The sequence below is a fragment of the Equus asinus genome, chromosome 21 (genome assembly GCF_041296235.1).
Source record: "Equus asinus isolate D_3611 breed Donkey chromosome 21, EquAss-T2T_v2, whole genome shotgun sequence".
NCBI classification, from domain to species: domain Eukaryota; kingdom Metazoa; phylum Chordata; class Mammalia; order Perissodactyla; family Equidae; genus Equus; species Equus asinus.
Window position 1 is genome coordinate 54403037 of NC_091810.1, and position 19101 is coordinate 54422137.

General features: G+C 38.2%; 1 protein-coding gene across 10 annotated transcripts in view; it reads left to right on the forward strand.

The window, feature by feature from the left end:
* The window catches only part of ANO10 (anoctamin 10), a 216984-nt gene that overhangs the window by 37585 nt on the left and 160298 nt on the right, over positions 1-19101 (forward strand). For 8 of the 10 annotated variants that reach the window (XM_070493281.1, XM_070493284.1, XM_070493283.1 and 5 more), the window contains exons 10-11: positions 11288-11479; positions 18942-19070. In XM_070493281.1, coding sequence (XP_070349382.1) covers positions 11288-11479; positions 18942-19070 — 321 coding nt within the window. Of the gene's footprint in view, positions 1-11287; positions 11480-11738; positions 12696-18941; positions 19071-19101 lie in introns of those variants that run through there. The other 2 variants (XM_070493285.1, XM_044755020.2) reach the window with 1 other exon arrangement.

The window sequence follows — 19101 nt, forward strand, 5'->3', positions numbered from 1 at the left end:
CTTGTGGTGATGGCGATTTTGCAGAGCCAGTCACATGCAGTAGGTAGCATGCTGTAGACGCAGGCTGTAGTTTCAGAGCAACAGTTGTGGCTTTTGTTCAGCGTCCTTTCAGGAGCAGGGGACCTCTGTCCGAGCTCCTGGTTTGCCCAAACGGCATGGTTCCAGTTACCCTGCAGAGGACTGAAGTGCCCCACAGGGTACAGATCCGGGGCCGCTCTCCGGCCTGTGGACTTGGAGCCTGGCCAGGCAACTGCTTACCATCTTGTCTTTTGTTCCATTTCTCTCTTGATTAAAATATATGTCTATGCACTAGCATTTTCTAGCATTGCTGTGTTTGGGGGAGAAGGTGATTCAAAGTATAAACTTATGGCACATCTTTGATCAGCAGCACCATTTATATTTATACATGAAGTGACACACACACACACACACACACACACACACACACACACACACACACACACACACACACACACACACACACACACACAGTTGAAGAAAGGAGCCCGTGGGCAGCCTGTGGAGCCGTCATGCCCGAATTGGTTGTAAGTATGGGTTACAAACTCAGTCGAATTCACGGTGCGTCAGAATCCCGTCCTTGCTTGTTCCAGGGAGCGGTATTTCTGGCCATGTTTATTTTACTTCCTTCACTCTCTTGTAGCAGTGGTTCCTCAAGCTCTTTATTAGATCTCCTCTCTCGTCGTTGGAGGGAGGCCCCATAACCAGGCCCACCTGGAGCTCCCGCATCTCCCGCTTCTCCTTCCTGCCCCAACCGTCAGCCGCTCTCCCCTCCAAACCAAGCAGACGCCTCACATCCTCTGCGGTGTGCCCTGTCCCTGTCCTGCCCCTCACAGTTTTTTCAAATAGTTCTCCATACTGCGGTCTCTACTTCCCCACTTTTCTTCCTGTAATCACTTAGAGCCTGCTTTCAGCTCTTCTTTTTCTTGAATTGTTTGTGTGAACAACATCATCTCCTTAAGTGACCAGAACCAAATTCACAGTCTTCTCCAGACCGGTTTCTCCTGCTTTTCCTCTGGCTCAGTGAATGGTACACAGTAATTCAAACAGCATGCCCTTTGCCCAAGCGATTTTACTCCGTCTAAGAACTGTATGCTAGTCCGGCTTCACTGCCAGCATCTCAGATCTTACCTTTTTGGCATTTCGTTACATCCGATAATACCTTTATGAAGGAAGATAAGGCAGGCATTGCTTTTCTTATGTTAATAATAGGCGACTGAGGCTCTATCTTGTTAGTCCTTTGGTGATGAAATCCGAACAAGGTTCAAGACTTTGCTTTTCTAATTCAGAGTCTTTCTGTTATTGAGCACATTCTCTCCCAGGTGAAGTGAAGGAGATGTATTCTCATTTCTCTCACAGGTGCGGGTCTGTGAGTGAACACTAGGGTTAACCAGGGTGCGGTGGGGAGGGGAGGTTAACGGGCTGATGCTTCCCTTGCTGTCAGGGCCCTGCATGATCTGACCCGTTTCCCCTCCTCGTCTCCCACAAGTTTCCCTTTCATTCTCTCCACTGGAGAGACATCCGATGTTTGCTCTTTCAACTCTCTCCATCTATTTGGAGAGGGAAATGCTTTTAGGTCACATTTGTTCTAGATCATTGTTTGCTGTATCCTGATCCTTCGTCCTGGGTGCATCTTTCTCCTCACTGAAGTCAGTGAACTTACAATTGTATTTTCTGTAATCTCATCCTGACTGCTATATATGAATCTAAAATGATGCTGTCAGGTTTGGGAAAAAGTAATTTGACTGAAACTTAAAAAACATTGTTATGAAAGTAGTACTTGCTGGGCTGGCCCAGTGGCATAGTCGTTAAGTTTGCATGCTCTGCTTTGACAGCCTGGGGTTCACAGGTTCAGATCTTGGGCATGGACCTACACACCACTCATCAAGCCATGCTGTGGTGGCAGCCCATATATAAAATAGAGGAAGATTGGCACGGACCACGGATGTTAGCTCAGGGACCATCTTCCTCAAGCAAAAAGAGGAAAATTAGCAACAGATGTTAGCTCGGGGCCAATCTTCCTCACCAAAAAAAAAAAAAAAAAAGTGTAATACTTGCTCACTCACTGTAGAAAACTTGGAAAATGCTGGACAGAATAAATAAGGAAAAAGAAATCCTTCATAATGTCCCCACCAGGCATAATCCACTGGAGTCTCCTGATCCTGCTCCGCCAGCCACAGGGCCAAGGCTACGTAATGCCTCCAACCTTCATGGTCCACTGCTGTCCCTCTCCTGTGAACTGCCAGTTCATGTCCCACTGCATAGTTGCCTGAGGCTGAATTTTAATGATGAAAACTCTAACTAGAACAGCACAGTAAATGAGCTGCCTTCTAGCAAGCTAGACATTGAAGAGATTTGCCAAACATGTGAATGTGTGCTACTCTCCACACTAAATATTTTGTGCGTTGGGAAATGTAATTATTTTTCAAACAGTATTTTATTTATGTTAATATGTTTTTGTTATTTAAATGAATCAATGAGAAATATTTTTTAAAGTTCTGAGTTTTAATTTCTAATATGGTAAATATCACTATGTCTAAGTCCCATAAAGAAAAGGTCTTTGAAGCGTCCTCAGTAATTTATGAGAATTTAGGGCTTCAGAGACCAAAAAGTTTGAAAACTGCAGATCTAGAATAATCCCCCCCCTTTTTTTTTTTTCAAGACATGGCTTTTGTGAAGCCAGTTTGTCCTATTGTTTCCTCATAAGATTGAAGTTCAGGCATTTTGGAGGTGTCCCTCCACTGCACCCCATCGGGTGGCATTGATGTCACCCTGTCCCTTGGGTGGAGTTGTCTTGTTTGATCACTTGATTGACCTGGTGACAGGCAGATTGCAAAGGTTCTTGTTCACTTTGTAATGAATAAATTGCCTCTGGGTAGGCACTTTGAGGCTGTCCTGTTCCCTATAAATGGTAGCTCTTCAAAGATACGTTCTAATTGTTTGTTGCTGGTATGTGGGGATGCTGTTGATTTCTGTATCTTTTACTCAGCAACTTTGCTGAATTCTCAGATTATTTCCAGTAGTTTTTTAGATTTTCTATGTAGACAGTTTTTTCAGCTATAAATAAATAATGGCCATTTTCTTTCTTCCTTCAGTCTTTATACTTTTTGTTCTCTATTGGGCTCGGTAGTATGTACAGTCCAATTTGGACAGAAGTAATTATAATAGGAATCTTTATCTTCTTCCTCATTTTTTTTTGTCTTTTCATCATTGAGTGTTATGTTTGTTCCATGTTTTTGGCAGATAGATAACTTTTTATCAGTTTAAAAATGTTCTTTTCTTTTCCTTATTTGCTAAGTGTTTTTATTGTGAATGATGTTACATTTTATCAAATTTTTTTTTGCTTCTATTGAGATTATCATGTTATCTCTTTTAGTTATTTAATATTTTCATTTATATTAATAGATTTCCTAATGGAACATCATGTTTGCATTTAAATGATTAACTCTACTTGTTCAATTTTTTTTATATGCATTCTTATGTTGAGTATGCTAATATTTTATTTAGGATTTTTGTGCTGTTTGCTAATAATTTTCCTTTCTCAGTCACTGAGGGTAGGGTCCCCATGTTGTTTATCATGGAGACCTGTTCCTAACACAGAGCCTGGCAATTATCAGGCACTCAATATAACATTGAATAGAGAATAGTTTTAGGAAAAGAACAGCCCAGCCTGATGTATTCGCGCTGCTTGTTGCCTTCACTCCGTACTTCGTTTCCTTGTCATGCGCTCAATATAGGGCACTCTGAGACTTGATGTTCCCCAGGGCGGGTGTGAGGAGCAAGTGGGGTGGATCACCTGGAACCCAAAACTTTGTTTTCATACATTCAATAAATTGTATATGTAAAATTAATTATGATTTTCACGGAAATACCATAGTACTCTTAATAACTACGTTGTTCTTAAAGTTTGCCCACAGGTTCTCAGATTATCTTAGCTGGCCTTTGCTGACTTGCAGCTAAGAGGGTAGAGTGTGTCTTGGTTAACATATTTTTATTTTAGTATGTGATTGTTTACTTTGCTAAATTTGCATTTTTTTCCTTCTTGCTGTTAGATTGTGTCCCTGGTTTGCTAAATTTACTGACTCAAAAGTGCTCAGAAGTGTAAAAGTCCTGATAAAAGTGTTAAGATGTAAATACCGCCGCTCAGAGTCGCCTCGTGAGATGGAAGCACTGAATGTGGAGCACGCTGCCGTGGGGGTGCTCCCTGGGCGCTGTGTGCCAAAAACGCCGGAAGACCATGCAGGGCTTCCTGAGGCTGCCCGTGCGCGGTGGAGAAAGATTGTGTACACATCTCTGCAGAGGCTCAGCCTCTTACTTTTGAGCCAAAACAGCACAATTTTGAAAGCTGAGCATAGGCTCTCAGGATTTCTTAGGACCGAATTGTGGTGAAAAAACAGCTTGGTTGTTAAGATGTTTACTCTTTCCCAACTCTTGAATCATTTCACTCTTCAGAGAAATAAATGGATGCTGTATCACTGGGCGTATTTTAAAACCACATCTGTGTGCTACACACAACATAAGGAAATGCTTCCTAGAGCCAAATGCAACCAAAGAGTGGTTTTGAGACTGCTCACCCCTGAATCCCAGCTGAGCGGCAGCCTGCCGGTTCCCGGGGCACCTGTGTTTGGCGTGATTTTTTGGCAAGCCTTGAAAACAGCCAGTGAGACTCCCTTAAAATCCCTGGGCTCATGCTTCATCCAGATATCCAGAGGATCTGAAAGAAGCACTTCCTGCCATCCTTAATATTCTATAATTATGTTTGGGTATTTTCTATTTTAGTAAAATATAAAATAAAAGAAACTGACTGGAAATGGAATCTGACTTATACTAAAGCTCTCAGCTACTGAGCCTAATATGCATATCTTGGTGAAAGACTAACTCTGAGATGCAGTGATCATTATAACTATTCATTTTAAAGTATGAATGGTCGGGGCCAGCCCTGGTGGCCTAGCAGTTAAGTTTAGCATGCGCTGCTTCATGGCCCGGGTTCAGTTCCTGGGCATGGACCTAGACCACTTGTGGCCATGCTGTGGCAGTGACCCACATACGAAATAGAGGAAGATTGGCAATAGATGTTAACTTAGGGCAAATCTTCCTCAGCAAAGAAAAAGAAGGTTAATATTGCTTTAAAATATTGTGATGAACATTTTTTATTAAACGGAAATTGGTGTTGCCTATGCACTAGATGATCATGAGGAGGCTGAGGCGTGAGTGTGGCCTTAGGTGTCATGTGGGTTGGCTCCATCACTTAGTCACTACATGACTTAGAAGGTGGCTCAGCTTCTCTTGGTCAGAATAAATGCAGTATTGTGAACAACAGGCCTCTAGTGAGGTGTTTGAGTAGCATGTCACTGAGTCCTGTTGAGATGTGGTGATGTCACTCAGGTGACACGTCAGAGTCACCAATCCCCAGGTGTCATACTTCAGTGACGGTTCCTTTGTCCAATTATTAAAGATCACTAAATAACTCACCTTATACTGTTTACATCTCTTCCTCTGCAAATTGAGAGTATACAATGACCATTGCCACTTTCTTCCTTTGGACTAAACCTTTTTAAACATATCGGAAAGGTTTTTAAACATAGTTTCAGAAGGATTTCTTCGTGTTTCCACGCTTTTCCCATTTTCTGCTGTGTTCTCCTTTCTTTGGCTTCTTTGATGTATTTGCTACTTCTGCTAGGGTGACTCTGGGGAAGTTCCTTGTTCCTATCAGCTTTCTTTTTTCTTTACTTTTTAAAAAAATTGAGATATTCACATGCCATAAAATTCAGCATTTTAAAATATTCAGTTTAATGGTTTTTAGTAAATTCACAGAGTTGTACAACCATCACCACTGTCTAATTCCAGAACGTTTTCATCATCCCCTCAAAAACCCCATACTCATTAGCAGTCACTGCCTCCCCCAGTCTCTGGCAGTCACTCTACATTCTCTCTCTCTAGATTTGCCTATTCTGTGCATTTCGTATAAATGGAATCACACAATAGGTAACCTTTTGTGTCCTACTTCTTTCACTGAGCATAATGTTTTCAGGGTCCATCCATGCTGTAGCATATATTAGTACTTCATTCCTTTTTATGGTTGAATAATATTCCGCCATATACATACACAGTACCTTATTTTGTTTATCCATCAGCTGATAGATGTTTGTGTTGTTTCCAGCTTTTGGCTATTATGAATAATGCTGCTATGAGCATTTGTGTACAAGTTTTTGTATGAACATATGTTTTATGTGAACATACATTACCATATACTGGGTCATATGTTAACTCTATGTTTAACTTTTTGAGGAACTGCTAGACTGTCTTCAAAAGCAGTGGTATTATTTTACATTCCTACCAGCCATGTATGATGGTCCCAGTTTTGCCACATCCTCACCAACACTTTTTATTTTCTGCTGTTTCCTTTTTTTAATGATAGCCATCCTAGTGGGTGTGAAGTAGTATTTCATTGTGAGTTTAATTTGCATTTTCTTTTTTTTTTTTGCTTGAGGAAGATTAGTCCTGAGCTAACATCTGTGCCAGTCTTCCTCCACTTTGTATGTGGGATGTCTCCCACAGCATGGCTAATGAGTGGAGTAGGTCTGCACCCAGGATCTGAACCTGTGGACCTGGGCTGCCAAAGTGGAGCACGTGGAACCTTAACCACTTAGCCATGAAGCCAGCCCCCTGATTTGCATTTTCTTAATGCCTGAAGATATTGATGATCTTTTCATGTGTTTTCTGGCCATTTGTATCTCTTCTTTGGAGAAATATATATTCATATTCTTTACACATTTTTAATTGGGTTATCTGCCTTTTTTTTTTTGGTGAGGAAGATTGGCCCTGAGCTAACATCTGTTGCCAGTCATTCTCTTTTTGCTTGAGGAAGATTGTTGCTGAGCTAACATCCTTGCCAACTTTCATCTGTTTCATGTGGGGTGCCACCACAGCCTGCCTTGACGAGTTGTGCTAGGTCCGCACCTGGGATCCGAACCTGCTAACCCTGGGCTGCTGAAGTGGAGCACAAACTTAACCACTGTGCCACCAGGACGGCCCCTATCTGTCTTTTGTTATTGAGTTGCAAGGGTTTTTCACATATTCTGAATGTAAATTTTTTATCAGATATATGATTGGCAAATATTTCCTCCCATTCTGTGGGTTATCTTTTCACTTTCTTGGTAGTGTCCTCTGCTCAAAAGCTTTTAATTTTGATGAAATTCAGTTTCTGTCTTTGTTTTGTTGCTTGTGCTTTTGGTGTCATAGTTAAGAAACCATTGCCTAATCCAAGGGCAGGAAGATTTACTCCTATATTTTCTTCTAAGAGTTTTATAGCCTTAGCTCTTACATTTAGGTCTCTGATCCATTTTGAGCTAGTTTTTGTGGATAGTGGGTCTAAATTCATTCTTTTGCCTGCGGATATCCACTTGTCCCAGCACCATTGGTTGAAAAGACCATTCTTTCTCTATTAAATGACCTTGGCACCCTTGATGAAAGTCATATGACCATAGATACATGGCTTGATTTCTGGGCTGTGAATGCTATTGCATTTTCCTGTGTCTGTCCTTACGTCAGTACTACACTGTCTTGATTACTGTAGCTCTGTAGTAGGTTTTCAAATCAGGAAGTTTGATTTTTCCAACTTTGTTCTTCTTTTTCAAGATTGTTTTGGCTATTATGGGTCTCTTGCAATTCCATACAAATTTTAGGATCAGCTTCTCCATTTCTGTAAAATATGCATTTGGAATTTTGGTCACGATTGCATTGAATCTGTGGATGAATTTGGGGAGTATTGCCATCTTCACAGTAGTCTTCTAATCCGTTAACGTGGAATGTCTTTCCATTCATTTAGGTCATCTTTAATTTATTTCAGCAGTGATTTGTAGTTGTCAGTGTACAGATCTTACACTCCATTAAATTTATTACTAAGTGTTTTATTTGTTTCAATGCTATTGTAAATGGAATTGTTTTCTTAATTTCATTTTCAGATTGTTTGTTTTTGGTGTATAGGAATACCATTGATTTTTGTGTATTAATCTTGTATTCTACAACCTTACTGAAGTTGTTTATTAGCTATAATAACTTTTAGTGGGTTCTTCAGGTTTTTTTTGTATGTAAGATTATGTCTTCTGCATGTAAAAATAGTTTTACTTCCTTTTTTTTTTTTTTAGAGATGTTATTTTTCCTTTTTCTCCCAAAGCCCCCCAGTACATAGTTGCGTATTTTTAGTTGTGGGTCCTTCTAGTTGTGGCACATGGGATGCCACCTCAGCATGGCTTAGATGCGTGGTGCCATGTCCACGCCCAGGATTCGAACTGGCGAAACCCTGGGCCACTGAAACAGCACGCGTGAACTTAACCACTCGGCCACAGGGCCAGCCCCCTACTTCTTCTATGCTCTGGATGCCTCTTATTTCTTTTTCTTGCCTAACTGTACTGGCTAGAACCTCCAGGACAATGTTAAATAGAAGAGTTGAGAGCGGTCATCCATATCCTGTTCCTGACCTTAGGGGAGAAGCTTTCAGTCTTTCAACATTATGTATGATATTAGCTGTGTTTTGTAAATGCCATTTATCAGGTTGAGGAAATTCCCCTCTACTACTCATCTGTTAAGCGTTTTTATCATGATAGGGTGTTGTGTTTTGTTTTTTCTGTGTCTATTGAGGTGATTTTATATATACATATGTATATGTAGTTTTGTTCTATTAATGTGTTGTGTTACATTGATTGATGCTCACATGTTGAACCAACTTTGCAATCCTGGAGTAAATCCCACTTGATCATGGTGTATAATTCTCTTAATGCTGCTGGATCCAGCTTGCTAATGTTTTTTCAAGGATTTTTGCATCTTTATTCACAAGGAGAATCAGTCTGGAGTTTCCTTTTCTTGTGCTGTCTTTGTCTGGTTTTGGTGTTAGGGTAGTACTGGCCTCATGGAATGAGTTCTTCTCTTTGGCAGACTTTGTGAAGGGTTGGTATTCTTCTTTAACTGTTTGATAGAGTTCACCAGTGAAGCCATCTGGGCCTAGGTTTTGCTTTGTGGGAAGTTCTTGATTGCTAATTTAATCTCTTTGCTTGTTGGTCTGTTCAGATGTTCTATTTCTTTTTGAGTCACTTTTGATAGTTTGTGTCATTCTAAGAATTTACTTACCCATTTCATCTAGGTTATTTAATGTTAATTTTAGCATATGATTGTTAATAGTATTTCTTGTAATCCCCTGCCCCCACCCCATAAGATCAGTAGTAATGTCTTCTCTTTCATTCCTGATTTTAGTAATTTGAGTCTTCATTTTTTTTGTACAGTCTTAGATAATGGTTTGTCAATTTTGTTAATCTTTTCAAAGAACTAACATTTGGTTTCATTGATCCTCTCTGTTGTTTTTCTATTCTCTATTTTACTTATTCCACTCTAATTTTTATTATTTATTTCCTTCTGCTTGCTTTAGGTGTAGTTTACTCTTCTTTTTCTGGCTTCTTAAGGTGGAAGATTCAATTGTTTTCAGATCTTTCTTCTTTTTAACAAAGACTTTACAGCCATACATTTCCCTCTGAGCACAGTTTTCACAGCATCCCATAAGCTTTCGTATGTTGTGTCTTCATTTTCATTCATCTCAAAGTATTTTCTAGCTTTTCTTGTGATTTCTTCTTTGACTTACTGGTTTTTTAGGAGTGTGTTGCTCAGTTTCCACGTATTTGTGAATTTCCCAAATTTTCTTTCTTACTGATTTCCAGTTTCATTCTACTGTAGTCAGAGAAAATACTGTGTATGCATTTTAAGCCTTTGAAATTTGTTGAGAATTGTTTTATTCCTAACATTTCGTCTATCCTGAAGAGTGTTCCGTGTGAACTTGAGAACTAGTGCTCTGCTGCTGTTGGGTTGAGTGTTCCACGGATGTCTGTTAGGTCTCTGTTAGGGCACACCTTCAACACTAAGTCAGGAAGTTTGAAATTCTGATTTAGCATTCACTTTCTGCTGGCACAGAGCCTCAAGGTCAGCCAGAGGTGAGATTAGAGCCTTCTCAGGTCTTTCCTGAGTTTATGCACGATCTTATGCATGCCCCCGATCTTCTAGATTCCTAGAAATTTTGGAACTTTTCAAACCCCCTATGGATATCTCATTCCTCAGCTTTTCCTTTTGAGCTCCCTGGCTAGTCGATTGTCTGTTCCAGCTGCTACTGATCACCTCAGGCAAACTGATGTGAAAATATTTAACTAACATCCCTGGGGAGAAGCCTTTAGTACTGGAAGAGACTCAGTGAAGTTGAATAAAGACAAGCCTTTTGAGTGGGGTCCTCCAGGGTACCACTAGCTGGGTCAGATAATGACTTCCCTTTGAGAATGAGGCTTTCAAAGATCTCCAGCCCCACTCTGCTCCCTCTGGTACTGGGAATGCATGCTGTTATTTTTCAAGGCTGCTGCAGAGCTGGGGAGCAGGAGATGACACTAGAGTAAATTAAAATGCCACAAGATTGAGCTGATTTTCTTGACTAAATGCTGCCTGAATTACTGCAAGCCTTTGGTTAATTTCCAGAGTACTGAAAAAGTTGATTCTCACAAATTTTGCTATTTTTTAAATTGTTTCTATGGAGGGGTGAACTTTTGGAGGTCCTTACTCCACCATTTTTGCTGGTATCAACATGATCAATTTTTTAACGGAGGGTCAGGGACTGAGATTTTGGGGTGCCCATGATATGAGGGATTTCTAACAGTGATGTTGGATTATTTCTTTTATTTTTGGTGAGGAAGATTGGCCCTGACCTAACAACTGTTGCCAATCCTCTTTTTTTTCCTCCCCAAAGCCCCAGGACATAGTTGTATATCCTAGTTGTAAGTCCTTCTAGTTCTTCTATGTGGGATGCTGCCACAGCATGGCCTGGTGAGTGGTGTGCAGGTCCCTGCCTAGGATCCAAACTGGTGAACCCCAGGCCATTGAAGTGGAGTGTGCGAACTATACCATCGGGCTGGCCCCCTGGATCATTTCTTTTTACTTGGTCAAGAACAAACATCTTTAGCTTTGCTATTGATTATCTTAGAAAAAAAAATGTAATAATTCAGTGATTTGGCACCGTGAGATGAGCAGCTAAATCATTTTTCGTCCTTATTTTAGGGTCTTAAATATAAAATTGCCTTTGAATTTAAACGAATTCTGTTGTTGAGAAGAAAGAATTAGGAGAAACTCTTAGAAATTTTTTGAACAGTTAGAGACCAATGCCTTTGATAGTATTATAAAAAGTTATTCCTATTACATGATATTGAAACAATGCCTGTTTTCTTCTTGTGATTTACCCCTTCAGGGCACCTTTGATGATTACTTGGAGTTATTCCTGCAGTTTGGTTATGTGAGCCTTTTCTCCTGTGTTTACCCATTAGCAGCTGCCTTTGCTGTGTTAAATAACTTCACCGAAGTTAATTCAGATGCCTTAAAAATGTGCAGAGTCTTCAAACGTCCATTCTCGGAACCTTCAGCCAGTATTGGTGTATGGCAGGTAATTATTTGAGAGAAAATTATTCCTTTAAAAAAAAAATGACAAAATGAGGCATTGTGATTTTAAAATAAAAGCCCTAAAGAGAGATTTGGGAAAACTGGATTTTATCCTTGCTCTGCTGCAAACTAGCTCTGTGACCTCAAACAATCATTAACTTTCTTTGGGCCTCATTTTTCTTGTGTTTAAAGTTGGGGAGTGGGGCAGGTAAAATGTAATCTCTAAGACCCCTTCCAGTTGTAAAATTCTGACGATTTTCTAGGGAAGTAACTGGAACATCACCCAATGGATGATCACGAGGCCCTCTCCACTGCAGTGTTAGTGGAGATCACGCAGGGAACCTGGACTTCTACTCCTACAAGACAGTAACGAGGCTCCTTTTCTAGTCCCTGCTGGGGTGATCTCAGAGAAAGCCCAGTGGAGAGTCGGGACTTTCACCACCACCCAGCACAGTGGAAGCCACATGAGAGCACAGATGTGGCACTTGTACCCCTCCCAGCAAAGGAAGTATCAGTGGTGGTCTAGTGGGAAGTCAGAACTCTGACCCCTGCACAGCAATAATAAAGACCCCACCTCCTACACTGGGTGTCAGTTGTGTCCAAGCGGGGAACCTGGACTTCTGTCTCCACCTAGCAGTAACAAGATATTGTCTCTTCTTCCCCTGCTGAAGTGGCGTCAGAGGAACCAACTAACACATAAGCTTTAAATAAAGTCTAGAGTCTTATGTCACCCAAAATGTCTAAATTTATGTCAAAAATAACTCATCCTACCAAGAACCAGGATGATATCAAACTGAATGAAAAAAGGCAATCAGTAAATGCCACCACCAAGATGCCACAGACATTAGAAATATCAGACAAAGATTTTAAAGCAGCCATGATAAGAATGCTTCAACAAGCAACTGTGAAGACACCTAAAACAAATAAAAAAATAGAAAGATTAGAATTTGAGCAAAGAAATAGAAGATATAAAGGAGAATCAAGTGGACATTTTAGAAGTGGAAAATACAGTAACTGAAATAGAAAGCTCAGTGGATGGGTACAACAGTAGAATGGAAGGGATAGAGGAAAGAATCAGGAACTGGAAAATAGAACAATAGAAATTACCTGATCTAAACAACAGAGAGAAAATAGACTGAAAAAGTAAATATAGCCTCAGAAATCTGTGTGACTATAACAAAGATCTAACATTTCTGTCATTGGAGTCTCAGAAGGAGAGGAAAAAGAGGGAGAGATTGAAAAAGTACTTAAAGTGATAATGGCCAAAACTTTTCAGATTTGGCAAGAGATCTAAAACTACAGATTCCAGAAGTTGAGTGAACTGCAAACAGGATAAACCCAAAGAAATCCATGCTGAGACACATCATAATTAAACATCTGAAAGCTAAAGACAAAGAAAAAATCTTGAAAGCACTCATAGAGAAATGACATCTTGCATATAGGGGAAAAACAATTAGAATGACAGCCAGTTTCTCATGAGAAATCATGGAGGCCAGAAGAAAATGGCACAATATTTTTCGAATGCTTAAAGAAAAATCAATATAGATCCTATATTCAGAGAAAATATTCTTCAAGAATGAAGGGGAAATCAAGATATTATCAGATGAGGGAAAACTAAGAGAATTTATTTCCAGCACACCTATCCTAAAAGAATGGCTGAAGGAAGTTCTGTCAACTAAGGAAATGATAAAAGAAAGAATCTGGAAACATTAGAAGAAAAAACATGGTAAGCAAAAATATGAGTAAATACAGTACCCTTTCCTTTTCCTCTTGAGTCTTTAAAGTTGTGTTTGATGGCTGAAACAAAAAAAAATAACACGAATGATTATAAATATATGTAGAGAAAATATTAAGACAATTGTTTTATAAACAGGCAATGGTAAAGGGAGGTAAGGGCCTATACTTCACTAGAACTGGTAAATAATGACACAAATAGACTGCGATTATATACGTATACGTACACACACAGAGTCATGCGTTGCTTAATGATGAGGATATGTTCTGAGAAATGCATTGTTAGATGACTGTCGTTGGGAACATCATAGCATGTACTTACACACACCTGGATGCTATAGGGTACTACACACTTACGCTATATGGTATTAATCTCATGTGACCACCATCATATATGTGGTCTGTCGTTGACCAAAACATCATTATGTGGCACATGATTGTGTGTATATATACACACACACACATATACTATAATATATAAAGTATGAAAATGTAGTATATAATATATGTAATATATATTATGTGTAATATATAAAAATGTAATACATAGAGCAACCACTAAAAGGCTATGTAAAAGATACACTCAAAAGCATAGATAAATCAAAATGGAATTCAAAAAAAATTCAAGTAACCCAAGGTATGGCAAAAAAAAGAAAATAGAAAGGGAAAACAGAGGGAACAAACAGGAAAAAAAGAAATGGCAGACTTATGTCCTAACATCAATAACTACATTAGCTGTAAATGGTCTAAAGACACCAATTAAACACAGAGATTGGCAGAGTGAATTAAAACACATGACCCAACTAGAAGCTATCTACAGTAAACTCAATTCAAACATAAAGATATCAGCATGTTGAATGTAAAAGGATAGAAAAAGATATATATGGAAATATTAACCAGAAGAAAGCAGGAGTGGCTATATTAACATCAAACAAAGTAGACTTCTGAGCAAAGAAAATTACCAGAGTGGAACATTCTATGATGATAAAAGGGTCACATTACCAAGAAGACATAGTAATGTTAATGTGTATGCACCAAACAACAAAGTTTTGAAATATGTGAACCAAAAACTTAGAGAACTGCAAGGAGAAATAGATAAATCCACAGTTATGGTTAGGGGCTTTAACATCCCTTTCTCAAAAATTGACAGAATAACTAGATAGAAAATCAGCAAGGATATAGAAGAACTCAACATCGTCAAATAACAGAATCAGATCCATGTTACAGAGTGCTCTACTCAACAACAGTAGAACACACATTCTTCTTAAGTGCTTACAGAACATTCAACAAAATGGACCATCTCCTGGGACATAAACTTCAAAAATTTAAAAGAATTGAAATCATACATAGTATCTTCGGTGACCAGAATGGAATCAAACTAGAAGTCAATAACAGAGAGATAACAGGAAGATCTCCAAACACTTGAAAACTGCACAACACATTTCTAAATAATTATGGGTCAAAGAGAAAGTGTTAAGTGCAATCAAAAGGTACATTGAACTGAATGAAAATGAAAATACAGCATATCAAAATTTGTGGGGCACAGTTAAAACAGTGCTGACGGTAATTTGTAGCACTAAATGCATACCCTGGAAAAGAGGAATAATCTCAAATCAGTCTAAGTTCCTACTCAACAAGCTAGAAAAAAGAACAAAGTAAACTGCAAAAAAGTAGAGAGAAGGAAATACTAAAGATAAGAGTACAAATCGATGAAATTTAAAACAGAAAAATAATAGAGAAGATCAATGAAACAAAGAGTTGGTGCTTTGAAAAGATCAGTATAATTAACAAATGTCTAGCAAGACTAAAATAGAAAGAAGAGACAAATAACCAATATGAAAATCAAACAGCAGATATCACTATAGGGCCTGCAGACGTCAAAAAGACAGTAAGGGAATATTAGGAATAATCCCACACATATAAATTTGGCAACTTGGATTAAACGGACCAGTTTCTCCCAAAACACAAACTGCCACAACTCATCCAATTTGAAATAGATAATTTGAGTAGCCCCATAACTATACGCAAATTGAATCTGTAGTTATAATTCCCCCCAAAAATGTCCTGGCTGAAATGGTTTCACTGGCAAATTCTATTTTAAAGAGGAATTAACACCAATTTTACATAATTTCTTTTAGCAAATAGAGGAGGAGGGACTATTTCCTAGTTCATTTTCCGAAGCTAATATTAGCGTGATAGCAAAACCAAAGAAAGTACAAAAAGAAAACAGTAAACTAATATCCTTTGTAAGTAAATACACAGGACACCTTAACACAATATTAGCAGATAGAATTCAGCAATATATGAAAAGAATTATGCACTGTGATAAGTGGGATTTAGTCCAGGGATGCAAGACTGGCTAAATATTAGAAAGTTAATCAATGTAATCTATCTTATTAATAGTCTAAGGAGGAAAAATCAAATGATTATATCAATCAATACGGATAAAGCATTGGACAAAATCCGACACTTATTTATTTTCAGAACTCCCAGAAAAGTTAGGAATAGAGGGGTATCACTTCAACTTGATAAGGAACATCTATAATAAACCTTAAAGCTAAGAACATACTTACTGATGAAAAATTGAATGCTTTCCTTCTAAGATTAGCAATGCAGGATGTCCACTCTCACTACTCTTATTGAATCTAGTACTAGAAGTTCAAACTAGCATAATAAGGCCAGGGACGTCTCCACTCTACTAACTAGATGACCGCAGGTGCATGAGCAAACCCAGTCAAGGTCAGCTGAGACTAGAAGAACTGCCTGGATGAGCACAGCCTAAATTGTCCACCTACAGAATCCTGAGCTAAATAAATGGTTGTTGTTTTAAGCCACGGAGCTTGGGGTTTTGGTTATGCAGTAATAGCTACTTGATATAGGAAGACTGAATATTCTAAATATACTACTCTTCCTTTAATTTACAAATTTGAGAATTAATTAACCTACAAATTAATTTACAAATGTAGCACTATTCCAACTAAAGTTTTTCTTTTAATTAGATAAACGTATTGTCAAATTCACAGGAAAAAGTAAATGAAATAGAATAGCAGGAAAACTCTAAAGAAGAGTAGAGACACTCCTTACCACATCTTGTCTTATAACTTCAGTTATTAGTGTATTACTGGTACGTTAATAGACGATCAGACCCATGGAACAGAACAGCAAGTCCAGAAATTCAGTACATGATGTGGGAGAAATCTCAGTGCAGTGGGGGAAGTGATTGTCCACTAATAGTGTTGGGATAACTAGGTCTCCAAATGGGGGGAAAAGTTTACTCTTTGAAAGTTAAGAGAACAAAAGGCAAGAAACAGAATGGAAGAAAATATTCAGGATGCATATGTCTGCCAGAGGACTTGTATTCAAATTGTATGAAGAACTCCTACAACTCTATATTAAGACAATTAAACCAATAAAAACATGGACAAAAGATGTGAAGAAATACTTCACCAAAGAATACGTGCAAATGGCCAATGAGCTCATGAAAACATTTATAGTTAGTTACCAGGGAAATGCAAATGAAAAGCATGAGATAGACTATGTACCCAAATTAAGAAGATTGATGGTACCAAATGTTGGCATTGATGTGTAGTAATTGGAACTCTCATACATTGCTGGTGAGAATGTATAATGGTACAGTCACTTCACAAAACTAGATCGCAGTTTGTTAAAAAGTTAAACATATATCTAGCATGCTACCCAGCACTTCACTACTAGATATCCAGGAGAAATGGAAGAATATGTCCATACAAAGAATGCACAGAAAATGTCCATAGTAACTTTATTCACAGTAGTCGAAAACCAGAAATAACTCAATTTGCCATCAATAGGTAAACAGATTTAAAAATTATGGTATATTCATAAAATGGGTATATAAAAGGAATATATATCCATTAAAAAGGATAAAAAGGAATAAAAAAGGGAATCAATTACTGATATATATGATATGGATCAATCTCAAAATCATTATGCTGAGTGAAAGAAGGAGATGCAAAAGAGTTGTGTACTGTATGATTTCAATTATATAGTATTTTGGAAAATGCAAACTTAATTTATGGTGACAAAAAAGCAGATCAGTGTTTTCTTGGGGCCAGGTGTAAAGAGAGGGGTGGATTGCAAGACGTCATGAGAAATCTTTTGGGGGAAATGGAGATATTCTGAGTCTTGTTTGTGGTGGTGGTTTCACAGGTGAATACATCTATCAAAAATTAATGAAGCATATACCTTAAATGAATGCAGTTTATTGTGCATAAATTATAACTCTTTCTAAGTGATATTTAAAAATCCAAAAGTTTTAGTTACAAATGTATAGAAGTGCGGGAAGCCAGGCACTCTCATATGTTGCTGATCGGAGGGTGAACTCGTCGGCCTCATGGAGTGCAGCTTGGTAATATCTATCCAGATTACGAATGCATGGCACCTTTGACTCAGCTATTCCACTTTCAGGAATTTGTTCTACTTCCACACTTGTTAAATGATGTGTTTACAAGGTTACTAGTTGTAGCATTGTTTGTTATAGCAATTAATGCCCACCAATAAGGAAATGGTTAAATAAATTCCGGTACATCCATGCAATGAAATACTTAAGCAGTTAGGATAAAGAATGAGGGAGTCTGACAATGTGTACTATGCTGAAAAGGGAGTAAGACAGGTGTATATATTTGAGTTTGCTTATATTTACATACAAAATGTCTGGAAAGGTATATAAGAAATTAATAATAGTGATTATCTTGTAGCCAGAACAGGAGCTGGCAAAGAGGAGAAAGGAAGACAAGGAGACTCTTCCTTTATACTTAGAATGTTTGATTTTTGAACTATGTGAATATAATTGTAAAAGATAGATAAATAGAAATTTTAGCTATTTAAGGGAAGATGAACAAAGTCCTGAGTAGGTTTGTTGTAAAGAAAACTATGGAAAAATAATCAGATTACACAAAGGATTCCAAAAATATAAGATAGTAGAAATTCTTCATGGGACAAGATATTTATTAACTTTGGATCCAATCATGTTTTGTTTTGCTTCTTTTAAAATTTTTATTTCTAATAGTAATTTCTTAGAATTAATGGTTAAGTAGTGATCACCAAGTGCTGTACATTAAAAAAAAAAAAAAAAAAAAAAAAAGCAATGGTCACATTTCCCCAGTCCATACTCAGTAGACCCTGGATCAGAATCTATTTAGTCACTCTCTGTAGGGTCTGGCATCTGTGTTTTTCTAAGGTTCTACAGGTGACTGATAAATGCTGCTAGAAAGGGATCACTGTAACTGGTGCCTCAGGTGTAGCTGAACCAGATGTGGTGTGTCATCTGTCAAAGTGGAAGGACGGTTTCACAAAATAAATTCTCTTTGAAACCATACCTGTTTTTGAATGCAAAACGTTTTCTCTGGTGGCCCTACCTTAGCTTCCTTGTAGGTGTAAGTAGAGTGGAGTACCTTGAACAGTGTATTCTGCTAGGATGTCTTCCAAATTCAGGTCCCTGGCTGCCTCCAGTTGGGAAGGTAGGACAATTGCTTTGGGATGTTCAAGCCAAAAGTATCTAAAAACCTTCTAACAGTATGGCTTTTTTAAGCTAAAGAAATCATAGTGTTATAGAGAAAAAGTTTTGAATGTACGTGGAGTATTTAGAAGTAGGGAAAGGATTTTTCCTTGATTTTAGATAATATGAAAAGGGATGAGGAAATGTGAGAGTGGTCCTTGCAGTTTTTAATTTCACATTCTTTTTTTTTTTTTTTCAGTTGGCTTTTGAAACAATGAGTGTTATATCTGTGGTCACTAACTGTGCTCTGATTGGAATGTCACCACAAGTGAATGCACTCTTTCCGGAGTCAAAAGTGGACCTCATTTTGATTGTAGTAGCAGCGGAGGTAAGTGAAAATTTAAACCTGTCTTAAGTAG